At 38.4% G+C, this 19,315-nt stretch overlaps 1 protein-coding gene across 1 annotated transcript; it reads left to right on the top strand.

Moving 5' to 3' along the window:
* Positions 1–4,530: 4,530 nt before the first annotated feature.
* Positions 4,531–19,315, top strand: LOC145786362 (nuclear receptor subfamily 1 group I member 3-like). The gene is made up of 12 exons (XM_082598006.1): positions 4,531–4,857; positions 5,229–5,333; positions 8,355–8,427; positions 9,197–9,367; positions 11,366–11,496; positions 11,946–12,124; positions 14,043–14,128; positions 14,450–14,602; positions 15,336–15,484; positions 16,056–16,172; positions 17,354–17,535; positions 17,795–19,315. Exons 1-12 carry the CDS (start codon positions 4,638–4,640, stop codon positions 17,861–17,863), a joined length of 1,635 nt encoding a protein of 544 aa, XP_082454132.1. The 5' UTR covers positions 4,531–4,637; the 3' UTR covers positions 17,864–19,315.

The raw sequence follows: 19,315 nt of genomic DNA, 5'->3' as shown, positions 1-19,315 counted from the left end.
GACTAACTTTCTCCATTTGTATCACAAAAAGACTTAAACCACATTATTTTTTGACACGAAGGAAAACCACCTTGTCCATCAACTTTTGTACCTGATAGCTTGCTCACAAATGTTCACTATATTCAATTTAATACATTTAGTGATTTCATTTGAACACATGCAACGAATGTTTTGAAATGTTTTTTTTCTCCGTTTTTTTTTTTTTCTTTCGAATTCTGGAAGAACAGTCTGATTTGACATGGTCTCGTCTACTTGACAAGTGGCAACTGTTAGTTTATCCTTTTCTTGTGAAGAAGGTCTGAATGAATGATGAAACGACAAACATATTTTCACAGTTGAATTATTAATTGTTGTGCAAGGTCTGTGGGAAAAGTTTTTTGCGTTGTTATAACGATTAACTATTGTACGATAGAAGAGGCTTTTTTTTGTTCGTTTCAGACGGACAAATCATGCAAAGTATGCGCGTTGTCAATTGAGTGCATTGCCAACACCAGGTTGTCTGAATTGAATGTTTGCATTTGCAATAGATTTCGTCGATTGCGACATGAAAAGTAAACAATATGATTTTCAGTCTGAATCAATTATTCTCATCTGAGATCAAGATATCTTGCTGATCGATTGGTGCTTATCGCATCAGCTCTTCTTTTATTTTATTTGTGAAATGCGATTTATATGTTTAGAGCAGCTTTTGCTGTTAACATTTTGTACATCACAGTGTGCAATACACATGCTTACAATACAATACACCTCATCTATAGCACACTTCCGTTGATGTATCCTGTGAACTTGTTTGACAGGTGGCCGTTGTGCCGCATAGCAGTGCCGTTTATATAACCTCCCACATGAGCATGTGGAAACAGAAGTAGTTTTTCTGCTTCCGTGCTGTCTGCGTGGTACTAAATCTTCAATTTTCTTCGTAGGCAATTGTTGGTTGCACAAAATTACCAAACAAAAAAAAAACGATTTTTTTTCAGCAATGCTACACTATTTAAACGATCGGTGTTGCCGTTCTGTTATATTCAGTGGAAATTAGTCAGGCTCTTGAGGTTAATAAACTCATAGCATGCAGTTTAAACTAGTTGAAGTTTGAAGTGCGTCGAAGTAGAATCCAATGGACATGATGCTGTTGGTCTAAAACCTAGAGGGTGGGCTCGGTCAACTGTTTGTATAAACAGCGATTGTCCGTTGTGAATGTGGAGCATGGTTTGGTTTCCTGACTCAATGGTTATCATTTTTATCTAAACATGATCTCTATCTCTTGTTTTTTTCTGCACTGTCCTTGCATTGATGGTTAGAAATGGAGTATTTTTGGGTTTGTTGCAAATGCTTTCTTGCTTTGGCAGAGACAATAATATCACGCGTAATTAGCATGATGGTCACAGCGTATTTTATGAAGTCCCATCACAACCAGCCATAAAAGCAATCCTTTCGTTATGTCTGCAGATGTTTAATCAATGTAAAAAAGGACTAAGTTATTGCCTGGGAGAGAGAGAGAGAGTCACTTTTTGCTTCTTGTCAATCTTGGTGATTAATTGAATGTTAATTATCCGCATGCTCAGGTTATAACTAGTGTTGTAACCTAAGCTAGAAGTGTGAGTGAAATGCGGATTGTGGGTGATTCTGCTTGAATGCCGTTGCATAAAGTCAATAGATGAAGCAGAGTTTTCTGGAGTATCTCTTTTTGGAGTTGCTTGTTGTTAGGTTTGGTGGTTGTGCTGAATTTGACTTTATTTCTTCGTGACTTTGAGGACTCTTCGTCATGCCATTAGTAATTTTACCTTTGTGAGCATATTTTGTATTTGCCAATTTTAGTGTGGCACTCTACGCTTTTTTGATTATTTTATATTGGTGAAGTCAAAAGAAGATTTTAATGAAAAGTTTAGTGACAAATTTGTATTTTGGCAACTTATCGATGTCTTAATTATTTTAAAACAAATATTTCAGTGAAGCAAAAGTATAAATCTCTTCCAACATTCAAAATTTAGACCGATTGTTGGCACAAAAAAACGACTCACATCTCTAAGCTTAATATTTCAAAAGTGCATGGTCGAACCCATAGGATGCGATATTCACCGTATATTGTAATATAATTATTATTGGTGTTTCGTCTTGACTTCAATCAATTCTAGAAGCTTCTGGACATTGCCATTGAGGATATAGAATTTGCTACTTGAGATTTCCACCAGTTTCATTTGAACAATACTCATTTAGTTGCGTGCAATCTAGTTAATAAAATAATAATGAATTTTCGATTTTCTAAGTATCTAAGCAAACGACACATTATTTTTATCTGACCGACTAGTCTGTTCGATATTGTTGAGAAAATTTTTTGTCATATGCAGTCTGTGTCTTCTTGCAATACAATTTGCATACAAGATCATTTGTCGAAATTTGTTGTCTGTTATGATAATTACGAAAGCGACAAGGATTTTATTTATAATGTCGAAAAATGTTTATTTTTTTTGCCCAAACATCAATTTCTTTTTGAAGAAAGCGTACATAATGTTAAAAAACAGCTAAATTTGTTGTAGTATGAATGCATTTTTTTATGATTTCATTGCTTCATTGCTAATAACAAAATGTTATGCGCTGGCATGACTTATCCAGCCATTGATGATTTATGCTCCCATTAACTGTGGTATCATTGGGCGCCACATCAGTGATATGTAATTTAAAGAAACAGAAAACTTTCGCCATGCATCGCCGCTTTGCTTCGCTGCACAGCGCGGTCACTACGCACTCATGCACTTCGACACAAGCGAGAGAAAATAGCCGTTGTGGGATTTGTTGTTACTGCCCAAGTGCCCAATGGCTATGCTCACGTTCATTTCAGCTGCCAGAGTACAAATTCTGACGGATGTAGTTGCGTTGAGGATTGCTTGTTCAGCACATTGTTCAATTGCTATGGGCGTAAATTTGGCTTCTGTTTTTCGACCATTGCCCTTGTCATTGAACAGCAAGCAATGCAAATTTTTCGATATCTAGGTCGTGGCTAAGGACTTCAGGCCATATGCGTTACTGGTTGGTTTGTTAGATGGAAAAATATTAAGAACACGCCCAAAACGCGTAGTCATTAGCATATTGTGGTTCTTGATAGCACATGCAAGGTTGTTTCGTGAGCAGAGCCACGTTAGTTATGGGCAATTCTCTTTGGGGCTTAATTAGGAGTGTAACGATAAGCTAAGGCTGCTTTGTTTTCGTCCAATTCTACTTGACCATCCAAAACTCTTTGTAGGTCAAGTTTGACTTAGCCCAAGGCATTTCATGACTACATCAACAGGAATTTGATGAAGCTTAATTTTCTGAAGTTTAGCAAGTCTTTTGCAGAAGTGTTGAAGTAATCCAGACTTTCGGATTGGTTTATATGTTCAGTTTTTTTTAAGTGCTGAAGTTATTCTGGTAACTTGAGTTATGCGTATTGGATGGCCGAAGCCAAAGTACTCAAACCGTTCTTCAGGTTTGCGCGGCATTGAGTGACATTGTTGCAATGTAGTGGAAGACTGGGATTATTTTTCCATTGAAGAACTGACAACTTAATCAATAACTCAAAAAACAAGGTATGTAGGTCGTGTGGAGTCTAGGGAGAGCGTCTGTTGTAGCGCAGCTTCACAAGGGAGCGGGCATTTTTGGCAGCGCAACACAAATAGGCTATAACATGCACGAAACAGCAGTGAAGCAATAAATCAACTTGTTTATTGTTGCTTTTACTTTCACTTTCATCAGATGAACGTTGCAACTAGTGCTAGAAACGACAAATAATAATTCGGACTTCGATTTTGTCAGTAATTTTATGGTAGTGGAATATAAACAATTCATCATCATCATTTTGTTCCTTCCTCGTATGGAGGGTTGGATACAATGCGCCATTGTTCTCGACCATGAGCTGTGCGTACTGCACATTCATAAGTTAATTTTGTCCATTTTGTGATGTTTGTTGTCCAAATCATTCTTGGTCTGCCTTTACTTCTTTTACCATTTATCTTCCCTTCTATTAATGATCTTTGTAATGAATTTTGCCTTATTGTGTGTCCGAAATACTTGTTTATTGACAATTAAATGTATTTAAACATTTACATTTACAACATTTACGAAATACATTTAAACAATTAAATGTATGTAAACAATTCCACTATCAGAAGTTAAAATAAGCGAATGCACTATGCACCAACTATCAACGTTAGTTTCTGCTAAAGTTGATTTTTTGCGGTGTTACAATTGTGTGTTGGTTAAATGGTTTTTCACGTTTTTCAAAGTATGCAAATCTGCTTCTGTGAATTAAAGCTTTCAAAATGCGTATGGAAACTAACCATATTTATCACTTTGTAGAATTATTATTTCATGAAAGAATTATAATCAACTTTGCATTAAAATTAATCAGTGTAAAGATGCCGTTTATGCAGGAAGCTAAGTGTGGTACTTGAAATCGAGCTTATTATAAACGACAGGTTTTCAAATTTGAAGGCTGCTGGCGTGTTTTCTGTTGGGCTGCTTACAACTTCCACCATTTGTTTTCAGTGTGAGATAGTATAATGTTTAAAGTTGTCTGTTGATAAAGATACATTGGTCTTGCAAACGTTTTAATAGTTCTCTGAGTGATTACAAGAAAGAAGACAGAAAGCTACTTGGATCGAATAGAGATGATGACTGCAGGCCCAGTCTTAAATTTTGATCTTCCTTGTCATCGCTTGCGCCAGCAGGAGGACTTTCACATCAGAACCAGAGAACAATCAGCGGAATCTGGCCAAGACCTTGTTTCTGAAATGCCATACCATCGTCGCATTGTTTCCACAACGGAAAGTGAAGATGAGTCGATGGAAACCATGCAGCGTCACGGAAGGTTGTCTTCAAGTGAAGACGGTACGTATCTGCATGCTTTTTGCTGTCAATCACCCTCACTATGATCAGGAGGAGTCGCTATCTGCATTTGTGTTATCAACCAGTGCATTTCTTGAAGGATGTGTCGTCTCTTTTCTAACAAGTGGTTCGTTCTGTGATCGTTCGTGCTGCAAACGTGATCGCACGTGTGTGGAGATGCGAAATAGTTTGCAAAATCAAAAGCTATTAAAATTGTAATCGGGTAACACTATCAACTTTACTTCAACAGTTTGCTGGCAGCAAATCGCATTAGTTTTTGTTCCAGGTATTGGACTGCATGCAAGTTTCGTCCTTTTTTCTGTGCCAAGTTTTTTCTTTTTGCGTTGATGCTAATTTTCATTTGTTTGTAATAGACAAGAACTCGGCCAGTGAGCTGAACCAAGCTAGAATGCAGTTGGTAAACGACACGTATGCGCTTTCGCTGCAACATCCTGCTATGCGGGGACAGTTTCCATTAGGTAAGTGTGATTTGGCTGCCTGTGCAGCTGGGTTTATTTTTTCGCTGAGACTTTTCGGTCATTTGTCCGAAATGACTTGAAAAAATTCGGTCATTTTTTATTCATTTCGGTCATTTTTAGTCATATATATTTTTTGGACATTTTGACCGAATTGACTATATTTTTTTCGGACATTTTGCTAAAAAATCGGTCAATGACCGATAAATGACCGAAAAAAAAACCCAGCTGTGCAGTCATAGTAGTGACCACTTCAAACAAATGTGTTTGAAAGCAGCTTCACATTCACATTCGCCCGACCTGGTTATTTCCAGCTTGACTAATGAAAAGATTGCGAATCTTTGTGCTGTCATTTTTTTGTCGGTTTAGGTTATTTAGCGTTGACGGCTTCAGTTTTGTTATTGATGTTTCTGTTTCGCTTCTGCCAAATCTTCAGTCAGTTGGCAGAGCATGAAATAAAAAATTTGATCTGCTGTCTTCGGGGATGTTTGCCTATATTACGCCTGATAATAATATTAATCATTCGCTATCTCCGCTTGCAGCAGATTGCGCATCAACATGGGTTACTTGACAGGGTTCCATGTGATTTTATGAGCCGTACTGCTTCCATGCTGGCTCAAGGCAGATCGGAAGAGGGTGATATGTCACCAGATTATTGCCCGATTTATCCTCACTGCGTTATACAAGAAAGAACACAATCGGTACCCTTTTTAAAGTCTTTGGTATGACCCGACCTGGAATCGAACCCAGGGCTACCAGCACCAGAGCTGAAGGCGCCACTGAGCCACGGGTGCTGGTACCAGTTACGCCTGATACAAGAATTCATTTCGATCTGCGACTTGATGCCACTGTCCGAATGACGCGAACGCGAATGACGCCATCCCTCTGCAGCAAGGCACGAATGCCACAAGACCTGAATGCCACAATACTTGAAAGAAGCGAGACTTGGTTATTTCTTACTAAAATTAATTGTTATTTTTTGAATAGTTCTGTTATGACTGCTTTGAAACTATCAATACAAGCCGAGTAAACCATGTGCACAGCTTGGTTTTGTGCATGAAGAAGTAGATCAGCATAGCAGAAGTAGTAGATCTAGACTTTGTTTTGTTTTTGTTGAATGAGTAAGGTTTGCACCAACCAAGACGACTCAAATCACGTGGCACAGTTTACATATACTACTATCCTAGACATCAGCTACAAATTCTAGAAACAAGAATGCGTATTAGAGAATGGGTAAAACTTCAAATGTTATAGTCCAAAAACTGCCTATAACTAAATATTAATCTCAAGTTAAATATTTGTGCTTTTAGGGCTTCCTCCAATGAGTCACGCTACGCCACTGCGCTCGCCTGAATAATAATCCATATAATTATCTAAATAAACAGATGCCATCGTTGGCTTTCGATATTGTCTCCATACAAAGAGCTTGTCTATACAGGAAAGTTATGTTGTAACCACGAAATGCTGTTTGACAGCGCGTCCGAACCTAATCGGTCTTCTTCGAAAACAAAAGAGTTGTAAGTAGCTGACCTCCTGCGTTGTTGTTGAAGCAGCGAGGAACGAGATTAACTGGGGAAGCCAGGCTTTCATTTTGAGTTTGCCAGACATTTCTGATTGGTAACATTTCTCAGCAGAGGTGTCCATTCAGATTAAAAAGCAACAAATCAATTAGTGGCTCTTTCATCTATACCAGTGGTTCTCAATGGAAGCGGTACCGTCCCCGGGGGGGGCGTTTTGATTTTGCAGGGCGAGCGGTATGATTACCTCGGCTTAAGGGGGGCGTTTTGATTATTAGGGGGCATTCTGGTTTAACCCATCTACCGCCCAGCGTAACGATTTCGTCAAAAGAGCTCGTATCTTCGTGGTAGCATTTTCTACCTCATACCTGGTGAAAAGGGATTGAGCTGTGTTGTTCTGCTACATGCCAAACAGCGAAACCCACTTGACATATCCATAAGAGGTGATCTTGGAATGTTTCTCACTGGCTTTACACCGGATGTGAAGAAACTGGCACTTTATCACCAAGCCCAAGGTTCACACTGACTACCAGTAAGCCTATACTGTTTTCATGCTCGTAAATATATATTTGCTTTTCATTAAATATATATAGTTACTAGTCTCTAAAACCCTTACAGCCTGTTTCACCCTAAAAGGGGGATCATCAGAAGGTCCTTATTCTAATAGAAATAGAATTTTATTTCTACAGTATTAGAATAAGGACCTTTTGTTTATCCCCTTTTAGGGTAAAACAGGCTGTAAGCAGTAAGGGTTTTAGAGACTGGTAACTAGCCTATATTTGATGTAATTATATCGCTCTGCTTGGCTTTTAGCTTGGCATTGAGGGTCTGCTACTATTCGGTGAGTCCGATTCGGTGAGTTTCTAACCTCTAACCGCTAACCCTAACCCCTAACCCTAAAATGGCAATGATAATTAGGCTACGGTACCCAATAATTTAAAAAAAAAATTGAAAAAATTCCCCATTAAGGAATCGGACTCATCGAATCGGGCCATTCCAGGCATTGAGCACTTTTTGTAGTATTAGTATTTATTGTTTTACGTTCGCTTTTCGTAATTAATCGTTTTTTTTGGGGGGCGGTAAAATTTTGCCAGTTTATGAAGGGGGCGTTTGGCCAAAAAAGGTTGAGAAACACTGATCTATACCTTGTTAAATGCAAAATTACTGCCATATTAAAAAAAAGGTTAGTGAGAAATAGCGAAGTCTTACATATATTTTTTGAAATAACTACCGTATTAAAAAAAAGAATTAAATTTTAGTTAAGTGCAAAATTACTGCCATATTCAAATAACGAAGTCTCGCGTTCATGCCTTGTGGCATTGGTGTCTTGCTGCCTAGGGATGGCGTCATTCGTGTTTTCGTCATTGGGACTGCGGCATAAAGTCGTGTATCCGATTGATTTCGCTTGAGAAATACAATCAGTTTCTGGTTCAATTAAATCACGCTAATTTAAATCATACTAACGTTTAAATGTTGGCAAACGGTCGTTATAAACTTTGTTTTTCAGGCCTCTCAAGCCCTGATTCTATGGAATTTAACGGATCTACATCGAATCTATCACAACAAAACGACTCAATGCGGTAAGCTTTTCACTATCTGCATATCTTTTTCGGTATTTCTATGTTCCTTATTTGACCTTTCCACTTCATGTCCAGAGGTAAATTTACAATTGATTTTGCAATTTTTACTGCATATGTAGTTAAGCATCGTGCCTTTTACCAGAAAACCGTATTCTGTGTAAAGTCAGTTCAATTATGAATTTCTGGGTGAATGTCGCAGCAAAATTCGTCATTTTTACTTTTCAATGTCTGCAGACGTTGAATCAATATAAAAATGGCGGATTTTGCTCTCTGGAGTGAGAACTTTTTCCTCCACAATCCACAGGGTGCTTTCACCAGTGCATTGTGGTCTCCTAACGATTATTTATCATTTTCTCTTGAGAACCGTTTCATGTGGTTTAACATTTTAGCACCATTCCAGCCAGCAAAATCCGCCAATTTTGCGTTGATTGACTGTCTGCAGACGTTTTACAAATCAATGTAAAAGTGACGGTTTTGCTGGCTGGCTCCCCTGCGTTTCACGCCGCACCGCGCTTGTTTTGAAATTGAACACTCGTTATTGATGGGTGTTATGAAATCTCGAAACACAGTTTTATAAATTACTTCCTATTTACCTCACCCATACCTCCCTACGATACAAATGACTCATGTCAAGTTCAATGAATTTGTCATTTTGCGATTGCTCGTCATCAAACAACTGCTTCAACTTTTCAACCAACCCAGACTCGAATCGTTGGAAACTACCACAGCACTGGTAGCCAATTTACTTGACATATAAAAATTCTTGCAGGTGTTCTGCGAACGGAGGTGTTCCTGGGGGAAACCCCTCTTACAAAACTCCGCAGCAGTTTTTCGATGACGACGATGACGATTCATGGAAGGTCTGCGGAGTTTGCAATGACAAAGCCACCGGTTACCATTTCAATGCCTTGACTTGCGAGGGATGCAAAGGTTTTTTCAGGTACCCAGAGAATGAGTTGGCTCCATCTTTGACTCTTCCACATATTACATATCAATCTTTTGACTGCGTGATAAGTTTACCGATGTTAAATCAGTGTTCGAAGAAGGTCAACCATTGTAGTAGTTGCTACCAAATGTTTATGTAACATTTTATGCTTCAATAGAAATGTTATGCTTTTCGAAGCAAAATTGTAAACATCGGTATTCAAAGAAGACTGTACCATTGTAACAACACTAGCTTCCAAACGTTGAATGTGTCTCGAAGACTGCAAGTTTTCAATTCAGTCGTTTGCTATGGACTCGTATTGTCGTTGTGCATTCATCTGCTTTGTTCTTACAACAGTTGCAGCCAACACTACACAGATACGGTAATGTACTTTGCGGAAAAAGATTTTTGCGAAAACGTGTAAACAAATCACAAATAAACTCATCAACGGTCTGATACTTGTTTTCACGAATGCGTGACGTCATTACATCAATCGACCCTTCCTTAAGTTCATCACTTCGAAGAAACTTAATAGCACTCGTTACGTAATGTAGGGCATATTTGTTGTTGTTCAGGTGGCAAAAGAAAACATTGCGCCCGTGGAAGTGTATCACATCGCATAAACCGACCAACTCTTAGTTTTGTGTTTTGTTTCTCGCGGGAGATTTTGTGATTTCATTTTTGTGGTATTTCTTTATTATGCATGATGGATGAGACTTTTTCATGAATAAGCGTCGAAAAATCTTCAAAAAATGAACTAACTTTCCATGGAAAAGTCACAATACAAGTGGCTAAGTCGCTGGCTGGCCTCTCTACGTGATGTAAGCCATGAAAAACATGCTGTTAAAATCGGATTGCTTATTTGCTTCTATATCTCTCGAAGCTCCTTTGAGTATTATGAAGCTTCATTCAAATTAATTGTGCTGGTTCCACGAAAGATTATATTTCTTCTTAAGAACATTATATTTTCTCACGTTTAATGCTGCGCCTTGCCTTTTTCCAGACAGCAAACTTGTCATTTTTACATTGATTCAACGTCTGCAGACGTTGAATCAATGTAAAAATGAGGAGTTTTGCTGTCTGGGATCACACAATCACATTCCTTGGCAGGCATTGCTGCTGTAAGCGGTTTGTGGTATTGGGATCACAAATTTTGTTTTTTATTGATTTGTCATTAAATGATGATGAATTATTGATAAAGTATAAAATTGTTTTGGTTTGGGTTAGGGCAATTGTTGTTGATAAAAGTCCAAGATTCGGCTCCTGGCACGCACAGCAACAAACAAAGTACAATTTTGTTGTTAAATAGAGGATCATGCGTTTTGCCTTTTGATACACGTAAAGTTACGTTCTCTTGTAGTTCTATAACCAAACGTACAGTGCATCTTTCCAACGCATGTTATGATACGACAACGCATGACAATACAACCAGTTGTTTGTTTAAATTGCTTCATCTGACAACAGATGCAAATGGCGGCATTTTGACATGCATGCATTTAGCGTCGTTAAGACGGAGGGACTTTTTCTTGTTGCATCTCGTTGTTGGTGAATCACTTTGCATTGATAAACAAATGAATTGTGCCAAACAATACACAGTTTCTAGCTACACTGAGAAAATGTAAAAAGAAAATCTTCTACTAGTCGGGTTTGAGCGGGCGGTGAGTGTAGTATGACAGTAGTGGGATATTGGGCTCCAGGTCGAAAGGTTCAGGTTCGATCCTTGTCCGCGGTATCCTTGAGTAAGACTGCTTGCTCAACGGTTTCTACTGTAGATAACAATTCAGTTACTTACATCTGATTTATTTGCAATGCGGTTGCTGAATCTGATGAGGTGAAAGTTCAATCGATTTCTTACCCAGTTTGCAAAAGTTGTCGTTTTTACATCGTTTCAACGTATAAAAGATATAAAACGATATAAAAGCGACCGCTTTTACTAGCTGGATACACCCCAACGTATCAAATTGGGGTTTAGCCTGTTGCAATAGCGATTGTGATGTTTGTCATTATTTCCAGGCGAAGTGTAAAGAATGGGAAAGCCTTCACGTGTTCCTACAGCAACCAATGCAGCATAACCAGGAGCAACCGAAGACAATGCCAGGCGTGCCGTTTGAGAAAGTGCATCGAGATAGGAATGAAGCGTGAATGTGAGTGTTGACTGTTGCACCTTAATTCTATTGGTTGTGGGTAGAAGTGTCTTGTTTTGAGGTAGGGACTTGGTATTTCTGCGTGATGAAGCGACCCCGAGGAGGCTGTTCGAACTAAAAATTATTTTGAATTGTTTTGTTTGAAAAGTTTTGGAAATATATATTTTTTCATCTTAATTCTTATTGTGAGCAATTTTGTTTCGTTTCATTTTGACCTAAGAAAATTCGTTTCGAAAATTCCTGTTAGGCAGCAAAAACTTCCTTTTCGTTTCACTCAATGTTTGTCGGAGGTGGTGCAAAATGTAGGCTTGTCAATTTGCAACAAAAAAGTGATTGACAGCTTATTTCTTAACTGCTGCCAGGCGTTGAAATGATGTAAAATGGCAACTTTTGCTGTCTGGGTTGGTAGTTTCACTTCCACTTTCAATCATTGCTACAATGTCGTTCAGGTATAATGTCGCCGGATCAGATTCAACAGAAAAAGACATTGGTTTTGACTAATCGGATTAAGCGAGCCTTGCACCAGTGGGTCCCCACGGAACTCGACGACCAACAACGTGAAATGCTTAACATCATAACCACAGCGTTCAAGGAGAGCAACAGCCCCCCGGACCTCAAGGAGATCAGGGTAGGTTTGGTACCTTGCACTGCGTTTTTGTAATCTGATTATAGTCTTTGAACACGAAGTTGACCTAGTTTTTAATCACCTAATTTGCATGTTAAATCTAGGCATAATAAACTTACCTGCGTTGTCATCACGCAAGAATTCCTGTGGTATTTTGACGTCACACATTGTTTGTGAAAGTTTAAGGCCAACCATTTATCTTTCTACGGTTGCTGTAGAATTTTTTGATTTCACGTTGTAGGCTTTTTAAGGGCGTCATAATTTATTCACGTTTAGGTCAGTTTTTGCATTTTCACTCGTTTCGGTGAAACTTGTTGAATTTGAAGTTCTCATACGACACGTCATACTTCTCGCTCAAAACACTTTCTTTAATGATTTGAAAATTTGATCGCGCAAGAAAATCTTTCACCACTCAGTAAAAATGCTTTCGTAACACCTCTATCATACACATCATACGTCCATAAAAAAAGTTTAGAGATGTGTTGACAAGTGGGAAAAACTCGATCTATTTTAGAAGGTTCGCCCGTACATGGTGTCACTAACAAGGCCTTCGTGCAATCTCGGTGTTCTTAATTGAACGTGACCGCACTTATTAGAATTAAAAACTGTGTGTTCATCAGAACTCCACATTTTGTAATGGCGACGTTTCCTGAATTTTGACATCAAGAGTTATATGAAGCTAGTTAAGTTCTATTTTTGTACTTTTTAGCGATTTGCCTTTTTTTGCATTTGTTTAACGTCAAAACTTGGCTCCGCATGGAAGTTGGGATGCGAAATATGTTTATTGTTTGATTTGTGAAACCAACGGAAAAGGCGAAGCGTTGTTGCAACTTTTAACGTTGAATCAATGTAAAAAAGGACTGGTTTGCAGTCTAAGATGGTTCTTCCGGCTCCGCGATCGATGATGTGTTCGATCGATTTCCCCTCGGTCAGTTCTGATGCTTGAAATTTGTTTAATTTCTGAGATATTCCGTTTCACTGACACAATTTCAACCTCTGATTGATTTCGAGATGGAATCTTGAAGCAAAGCTCTAATGCATTTTCCCCATGTCATAAAGTTTTTGCTCGTGAATCAAGCTGCCTGTGCAGTTAATTCATAATTTATTAGTTCAACCGCCGAGGGCTATGTTCACTGACCACTGGCCGAGCTGCATCTCTGTCTTTGCATGATCCACATAAGCAATTAAGCATCATCCCGCCTAAACTGCTGTTTCAATTAGCTTTCTAAACTTGTAATCTCGTTTAACCATAGTCAGACAAAACAAAGTAACTTTAACGGTTTGGTTCTGGTTTGGTTCAAATCACATTCATGTCATGTGATGTTAAATCAACGTTAAACTTCACTGGACATGAATACGAGTGACTTGCCTTTAGTGGTGGTAAGATCGCAATGTGACAGAGTTCTTTTCAAGCCAAGTCGATGAGTCAATAAAATCTTCTGCATAAACTGCAGTCCGGCTGATATAACGTCAACAAGATATTGCAGTTTTTAAAGCCGTTTGCTTTGTCTCGGAATTTTATGATTGGTGCATATTTTCAGCCAGCAAATTAGCTCTTTTTTTAATCTGTCGGCGTTGTATAAAATGCTTGTTTTTACATAGCGCTGTGTCCATCGCAGAACGCATTGCTCGTCAGCGCTTTACACAACAGATAATGTCAATGCACCCGTAGAGGGTCAACTGATCCGAATCCATTCCATTGCTGAGTGCTAAGCAAGAATTAGATACACTACCATTTTAAAAATGTCTTTGGTATGACCCGACAGGGTGTCGAACCCGTGCCTACCGATTCAGAGGGGGACGCACTGACCACTAAGCCACCGTCATTGTAATAAATTCTTTATGCTTTCTACAACTGAGAATTCTTCCACTTCATCAATCACCATTTTATTTCTGCATTATTTGTGTTGTGTTCCCGCAGGGCAAAGACGCCGTGGCACAAAATGCTTGTTCTCCCCCGAACTCCCCCGCTTCAAGTACAAGCTCCACAAGCCATTTTATTGATTTGTAAGTTTTTACATTTAAACTTCTATCATGTGCTAATCAACCCCAAATAACGGGCTCGTTTCGTGGACCCCACGCACCCATTGCAGAAAGTGGAATTTATGTGATTATTACCCAGTTTCCGAAGAATGTACCAGCCTGTGTTTTGTGAATATCTGGCAGATAACGCAATCTGACCGTATTTCAACGTCATTATGTTTTTGTTCCAGTTCTATCCTAAATATGAATTGTACTTGAATAAAGTGAAATTTTGTTTGATTTTTGAGTTGTCGCCTATCCAAAATTGGTAAACTTTTCTTGACAAAACTTGTATGATTATTCTAGAATAAAACAAATGTCTCAGGAAATTGCGGCACGGACGCCAAGCAACATGACCGCCAGCATCACCAATGCCGACCACGTCTTACATTTCACAGACATTATGGAATTCAGCATAAAACAAGTGATTAAATTTTGCAAGAAAATTCCCACGTTCATGTGAGTATTGATTGATTGATTTTGATCTTTATCCTCTGACTGGGGAAGCTTCTATGAGAGCTTAATCCTGGTGGTTTCGCATACTTGTACAGGCTTTAAAGCACTAACGCAAGGCCGGCCAACGAAATTGACAGCGAAGTGTCCGATAGTGGATTATTTCATCCAATAGGTGCCCCTGCAATAATTGAATGGAGAGCAGTTCTGAAATGTGTCGCTCAAGCGCACAGCCCGAGAGCCGAGCCAGCGTCGCTTGATCTTGTTTCGAGCACGTAACCACTGAGCCAACTAACACTGCTTTCTGATTTTCTGCACATGTTTCTGAGCATACTGGTTGTTAGGGCACGTGAAACGTGGGTGTTCTTGAAATGTTATTGAGGAACTCGAACAGAACTTCTTGTATTAATCTGTTATAATAATTTTAAATGTTGCAATTAAAAGTATTTACAATTACATATATTATAAATACAGTTTTGATAAACATTAACTTTGTAACGGCACCTTTATAACTATTACTAGTGTTTATCGTCTACCATTTGCTCGTCGTACTCAAGAACCTATGACTTTATTCACGTATCTTAATTTCCGTAAATTCGAACGCAGATCTTTTCATGGACTCTTCAAAACGCTTTGTGGACCAGAATCGAGCATGCCATACGGCTTCAGTTTAACTTTTCTTTCAGTTTTCATGCTCTGCTTTTTTACTTGGTGTTCATACCAAAATATTTTCTTACAGGGACATAGACTTAAAGGATCAAATCTCCCTCCTGAAAGCCGGTTGTACCGAGATACTGTTTTTAAAAGCAAACTACACTTATGACGTTGAAAAAAAGACTCTAACCTTGGGGCCGAATATTTTGTACACGAAAGAGTCTTTTCTTCAAGGTAAGGCGAAAACACTTCTTCCTCTAATTGAACCTGTTGATTTTTGATCGATTTCAATTATTTTTACATCGCAAGTTTTGAAACGAATACATCGGGTGCTGTTATGAGTTCACTTTTACTGTATATGTTCCAAAATGAAAATAATAGTTCAGTGAAAAATCAAGTCTTTTTTTTCGATTTCTGGCCGAACATCGCACGCGTTGCTCCAGGAAAATCTTCAATGTGCATGTTTTTGCTTGCAGTCCAGGATACTGTGTTTTTGCTGTCGAGATAACGGGTTATGATCGTGTTATATGTAATGTGGTACTTGCAGGCACTGTCGTGAACAAGCCTACTGGAAGGAAGCATCCGTTTCATGTTGTGCATTTAATTGGGATAATACCGACGAAAAACAAAATAGCTTTATATAAAATTCATGATTTATTTTCATATAAATTTATAATTTTACTTGTTGTATGTCTGTTCTTTTTCGGCTGTGTGGTTTGCTTGCATAAACAGGAAATGTCATTGTTATGCTGCATTCCTTTCCTCAAAATCACCAAAGCTTTCTTTTAGCAATTTATTTTGACAGGTGGAATGTCTGAGACTTACACTGACTATTATCTCAAGTTCCACGAAGATCTTGGTCGGTTACGCCTGGACGACACAGAAATGTCTTCTCTTTCTGCGATTGCACTTTTTTCAGCCGGTAGGTTGAATTTGCATGCGGTCACTTCCTCATTGGATTGTTTATTTATTAAAAAAAAATGCTTTCAGTTTGTTCTTATTTCTGACCATCACAACGAAAAACAATATATGCCAAACATAGCAATGACTTGCAAAAACGAGTCTAGTAAAAGATAGAAGCGAAACGAAATAGAAACTTTTCGATGTTTCTAAAGTTTTCAATATGGAGGCTGTAGATCGCTTCGGTGGCAACCCATGGAAGGAAATTAAGTAAAGATTTTATTGTTGAATTTTATGTCTAGTCGACTTCTCTGCATTTCATTGAGGTTTCAGGAAGTCCAAGTTAAATTGTTTTCTGACGTCATCAGCTCTTTGGAGTTCCATTTCAATTAATCTCCGTCTCTGAAATCGAATTAAGCTCACGAAATTTTTTCACTTCTAACTCATGCCTCCTGGCATGCACAACTCTCCATCATTAGCGAGAAATAGTGATGAATATTGATGGTGCCAGCGCTGTTCCGTTTGTTTTCATTGATTTAACATCAAAAAACGTTGCCTTTAACGCCAAAGTAAACTTCAAAGCACTTGCCACAATACAGTACATGTCTGCTTCAATGTGAGATACGTGATTAGTATGCTGCGGTTCGCGCAATACATTCCAAAAAACTTGATGTAAGAAAATAAGTCATAAGTCATGGCTTGATTCAAACATCGCTCTATTGGCAACGTTTTTCTAGTTCCATAAGAAGTTTATTGCTGCTCTCTAGGAATATTAATTAATATGCAAAAGGATATTTGCCAATTCGATTTATATGCTTCTAAAAGTGTATACTAAAAATTAACAATAACTGTTTTAACTTAGTTTTACCAAACCCCGATTAAGGAAATAACTGGGATGGACGTCGCCACTATTCTCTTCGGCCCCTTGTAATTACACCCCCTCCCTATGGCCATACGATGGAATTTCTTATAGAAATATATTTGAAATTTCTTATAAAAAATAAGGAGTTTTTATATAGCGCTGTGTTCATCACAGATATAGTCTAAATCGCTTTAGAAAGCAGACAATGTTATGATATATCTCCTTAAACGTGATCAGAGTAATGAAAGATGCACTTTTGCAATTTAGTACCGCGATGCCTTCCAATCGTCGATGTACACAATTTGTTGGCAAATAGCTCTTTAATCCACTTTTCCCCGCAGATCGCTTTGATGTGGTGGACCACAAAAAGATCGAGAGCCAGCAGCAAGTCATAGCCTGTGCCTTACAAGCTTACACAGACAGAACTTACCGCAATCGCAACAGATTTGCAAACATGATGTCCTTTTTACCAAGATTGAGAACACTAAACGTCTTATGTACTCACGCTTTTTCGGAGGTCCAGGTTAGCTTGTTCGGATTTGCGGCTATTAAACCAAGCTTCAGTGGTGCTATTATTGCTCGTAAAGAACACGCGATTAACTCCTGCTTTGGATTAAACGCATGGCTTTTAAAGATAAAAATCCAGTTTCTGCAAACGCACAGGATATTCATTTTGTGACGTCTATTTTGCGATAATTTGGGTCACAATAAAAACCTTTTTTTGCATAATTTTCAGGTATTAGTTATTTTTAAAGAAAATGTTGGAACACTTTTTTTTGCAGAAAACCTTTGGTGACGATATCAAGCCTCTTGTCATGGAAGTCCAACCCGATGACGAAGACGATTGTTGAATGCGCTTGTTCACCCGATCGGTTTCTCGAATATCAATCTGGGGGAAATGGAGAGCTGATTCTCGGGAGATTGCCACAAAGTCTCGATGATGTTCGTCTTCAAGCGAACATCACGGTTAGAGGACAGGTTGTTCCAAATGCAGCTTTTCAAAAAACAATATTATTCGAAAGAGTATTTTTTCAATGAAAGGAAATTTTTGTCTTATATTTTTACAAAGTTATTGAAATGTGGGGTTCGTTTTTGGTTCCAAATTTGCGTTAGCTTTTGAAAATACGTGCATTTCTTATCCAGCTAGTAAATCCATGTGCAAGTTCCCCACGGGAAGTTTTCGAAACGGCCCCTTGTGGAACACCATTCTGCAAGTGTTATAACGTACTGCAATAAAAATAGTTTCCTAAGTTGGTTAAACGTGAAACCAACTATAAACCACGTCGAAACGCCATTTGTTCGTTTATCATTAAATAATAATCATTTTCACTGCATAGCTCTTTGTAAATCATTGCATGTTTTTGTATTTATTGTATTTCTCTTCTATCATGTGAAAATTTTTGACATGCAAAAACAGTAGTTCAATCGGCGTTGCGTATCACTGCAATCCTCAGGATATGTGTTTCGATCGGGGCTGTTCAAATGTCACATGACGAAACTTTCTTGCTTTTCTCGCCATCTTTGTGACGTAATATGACGGTTCTGACATCCCACCTTCGAGGGGCGTGATATGATATTTGAACAGCCTCTGAATTGAAACTTCTACTAATTGTCACAGTCTGTGTTAAATCAGACGTGCATGGGAACTTCCATACGCCTCTTCATAAAGCTTGCCACGATCAGGCTTATAGCATGGCTCGGAGGCTTATTCGAATGAACCAGCAACCTAGTTGCGTTTCTCTGGTCAGCGAACCATCTTTTCTGCTGAATTTGCAAGGATTCTATGCAACGAAGATAGAACAGTGGGTGTCAAGCATGCAGTACACAAGGTCTCACCACAACAAGTTTTAAGATGTAGGAAATGCAATAATCACGTGGCGTATTGATCGTCTATGCCTCATTGTAGACATCTTCGCCAGTTCTTCCACATTGTTTTAACTTAGAAGATATTGATGAAAGGTGCATTTTATTGACGAGATAAGGTGTCCTGATATTCAAGATCAAGGGTATTGGTTGTGTAACGCAGCACACCGCGACCTGTCTGCCACAGAGCAGTACCTTGAACACACGTTTTCAGTTATATCATTACAGGGATATCTATGACTACAGCTGTAGATATCCCTGTATCATTATTAACATATATTTTTTTTAGTTGTTAATGGATTTGTTCGCAATCAAACTCGTACAATTATCACGTTAATATACTGTAAGTCATGGAATGTTTTTGTATTCTTCATACTTTAAATCTTTGATTGCGTTTTTTTTTAATGGGCCCCCTGAATTAAAAAAATTCGTAGAGGTGT

The sequence above is a fragment of the Aplidium turbinatum genome, chromosome 17 (assembly GCF_918807975.1).
Source record: "Aplidium turbinatum chromosome 17, kaAplTurb1.1, whole genome shotgun sequence".
NCBI classification, from domain to species: domain Eukaryota; kingdom Metazoa; phylum Chordata; class Ascidiacea; order Aplousobranchia; family Polyclinidae; genus Aplidium; species Aplidium turbinatum.
This window is presented reverse-complemented; position numbering and strand designations above follow the sequence as displayed.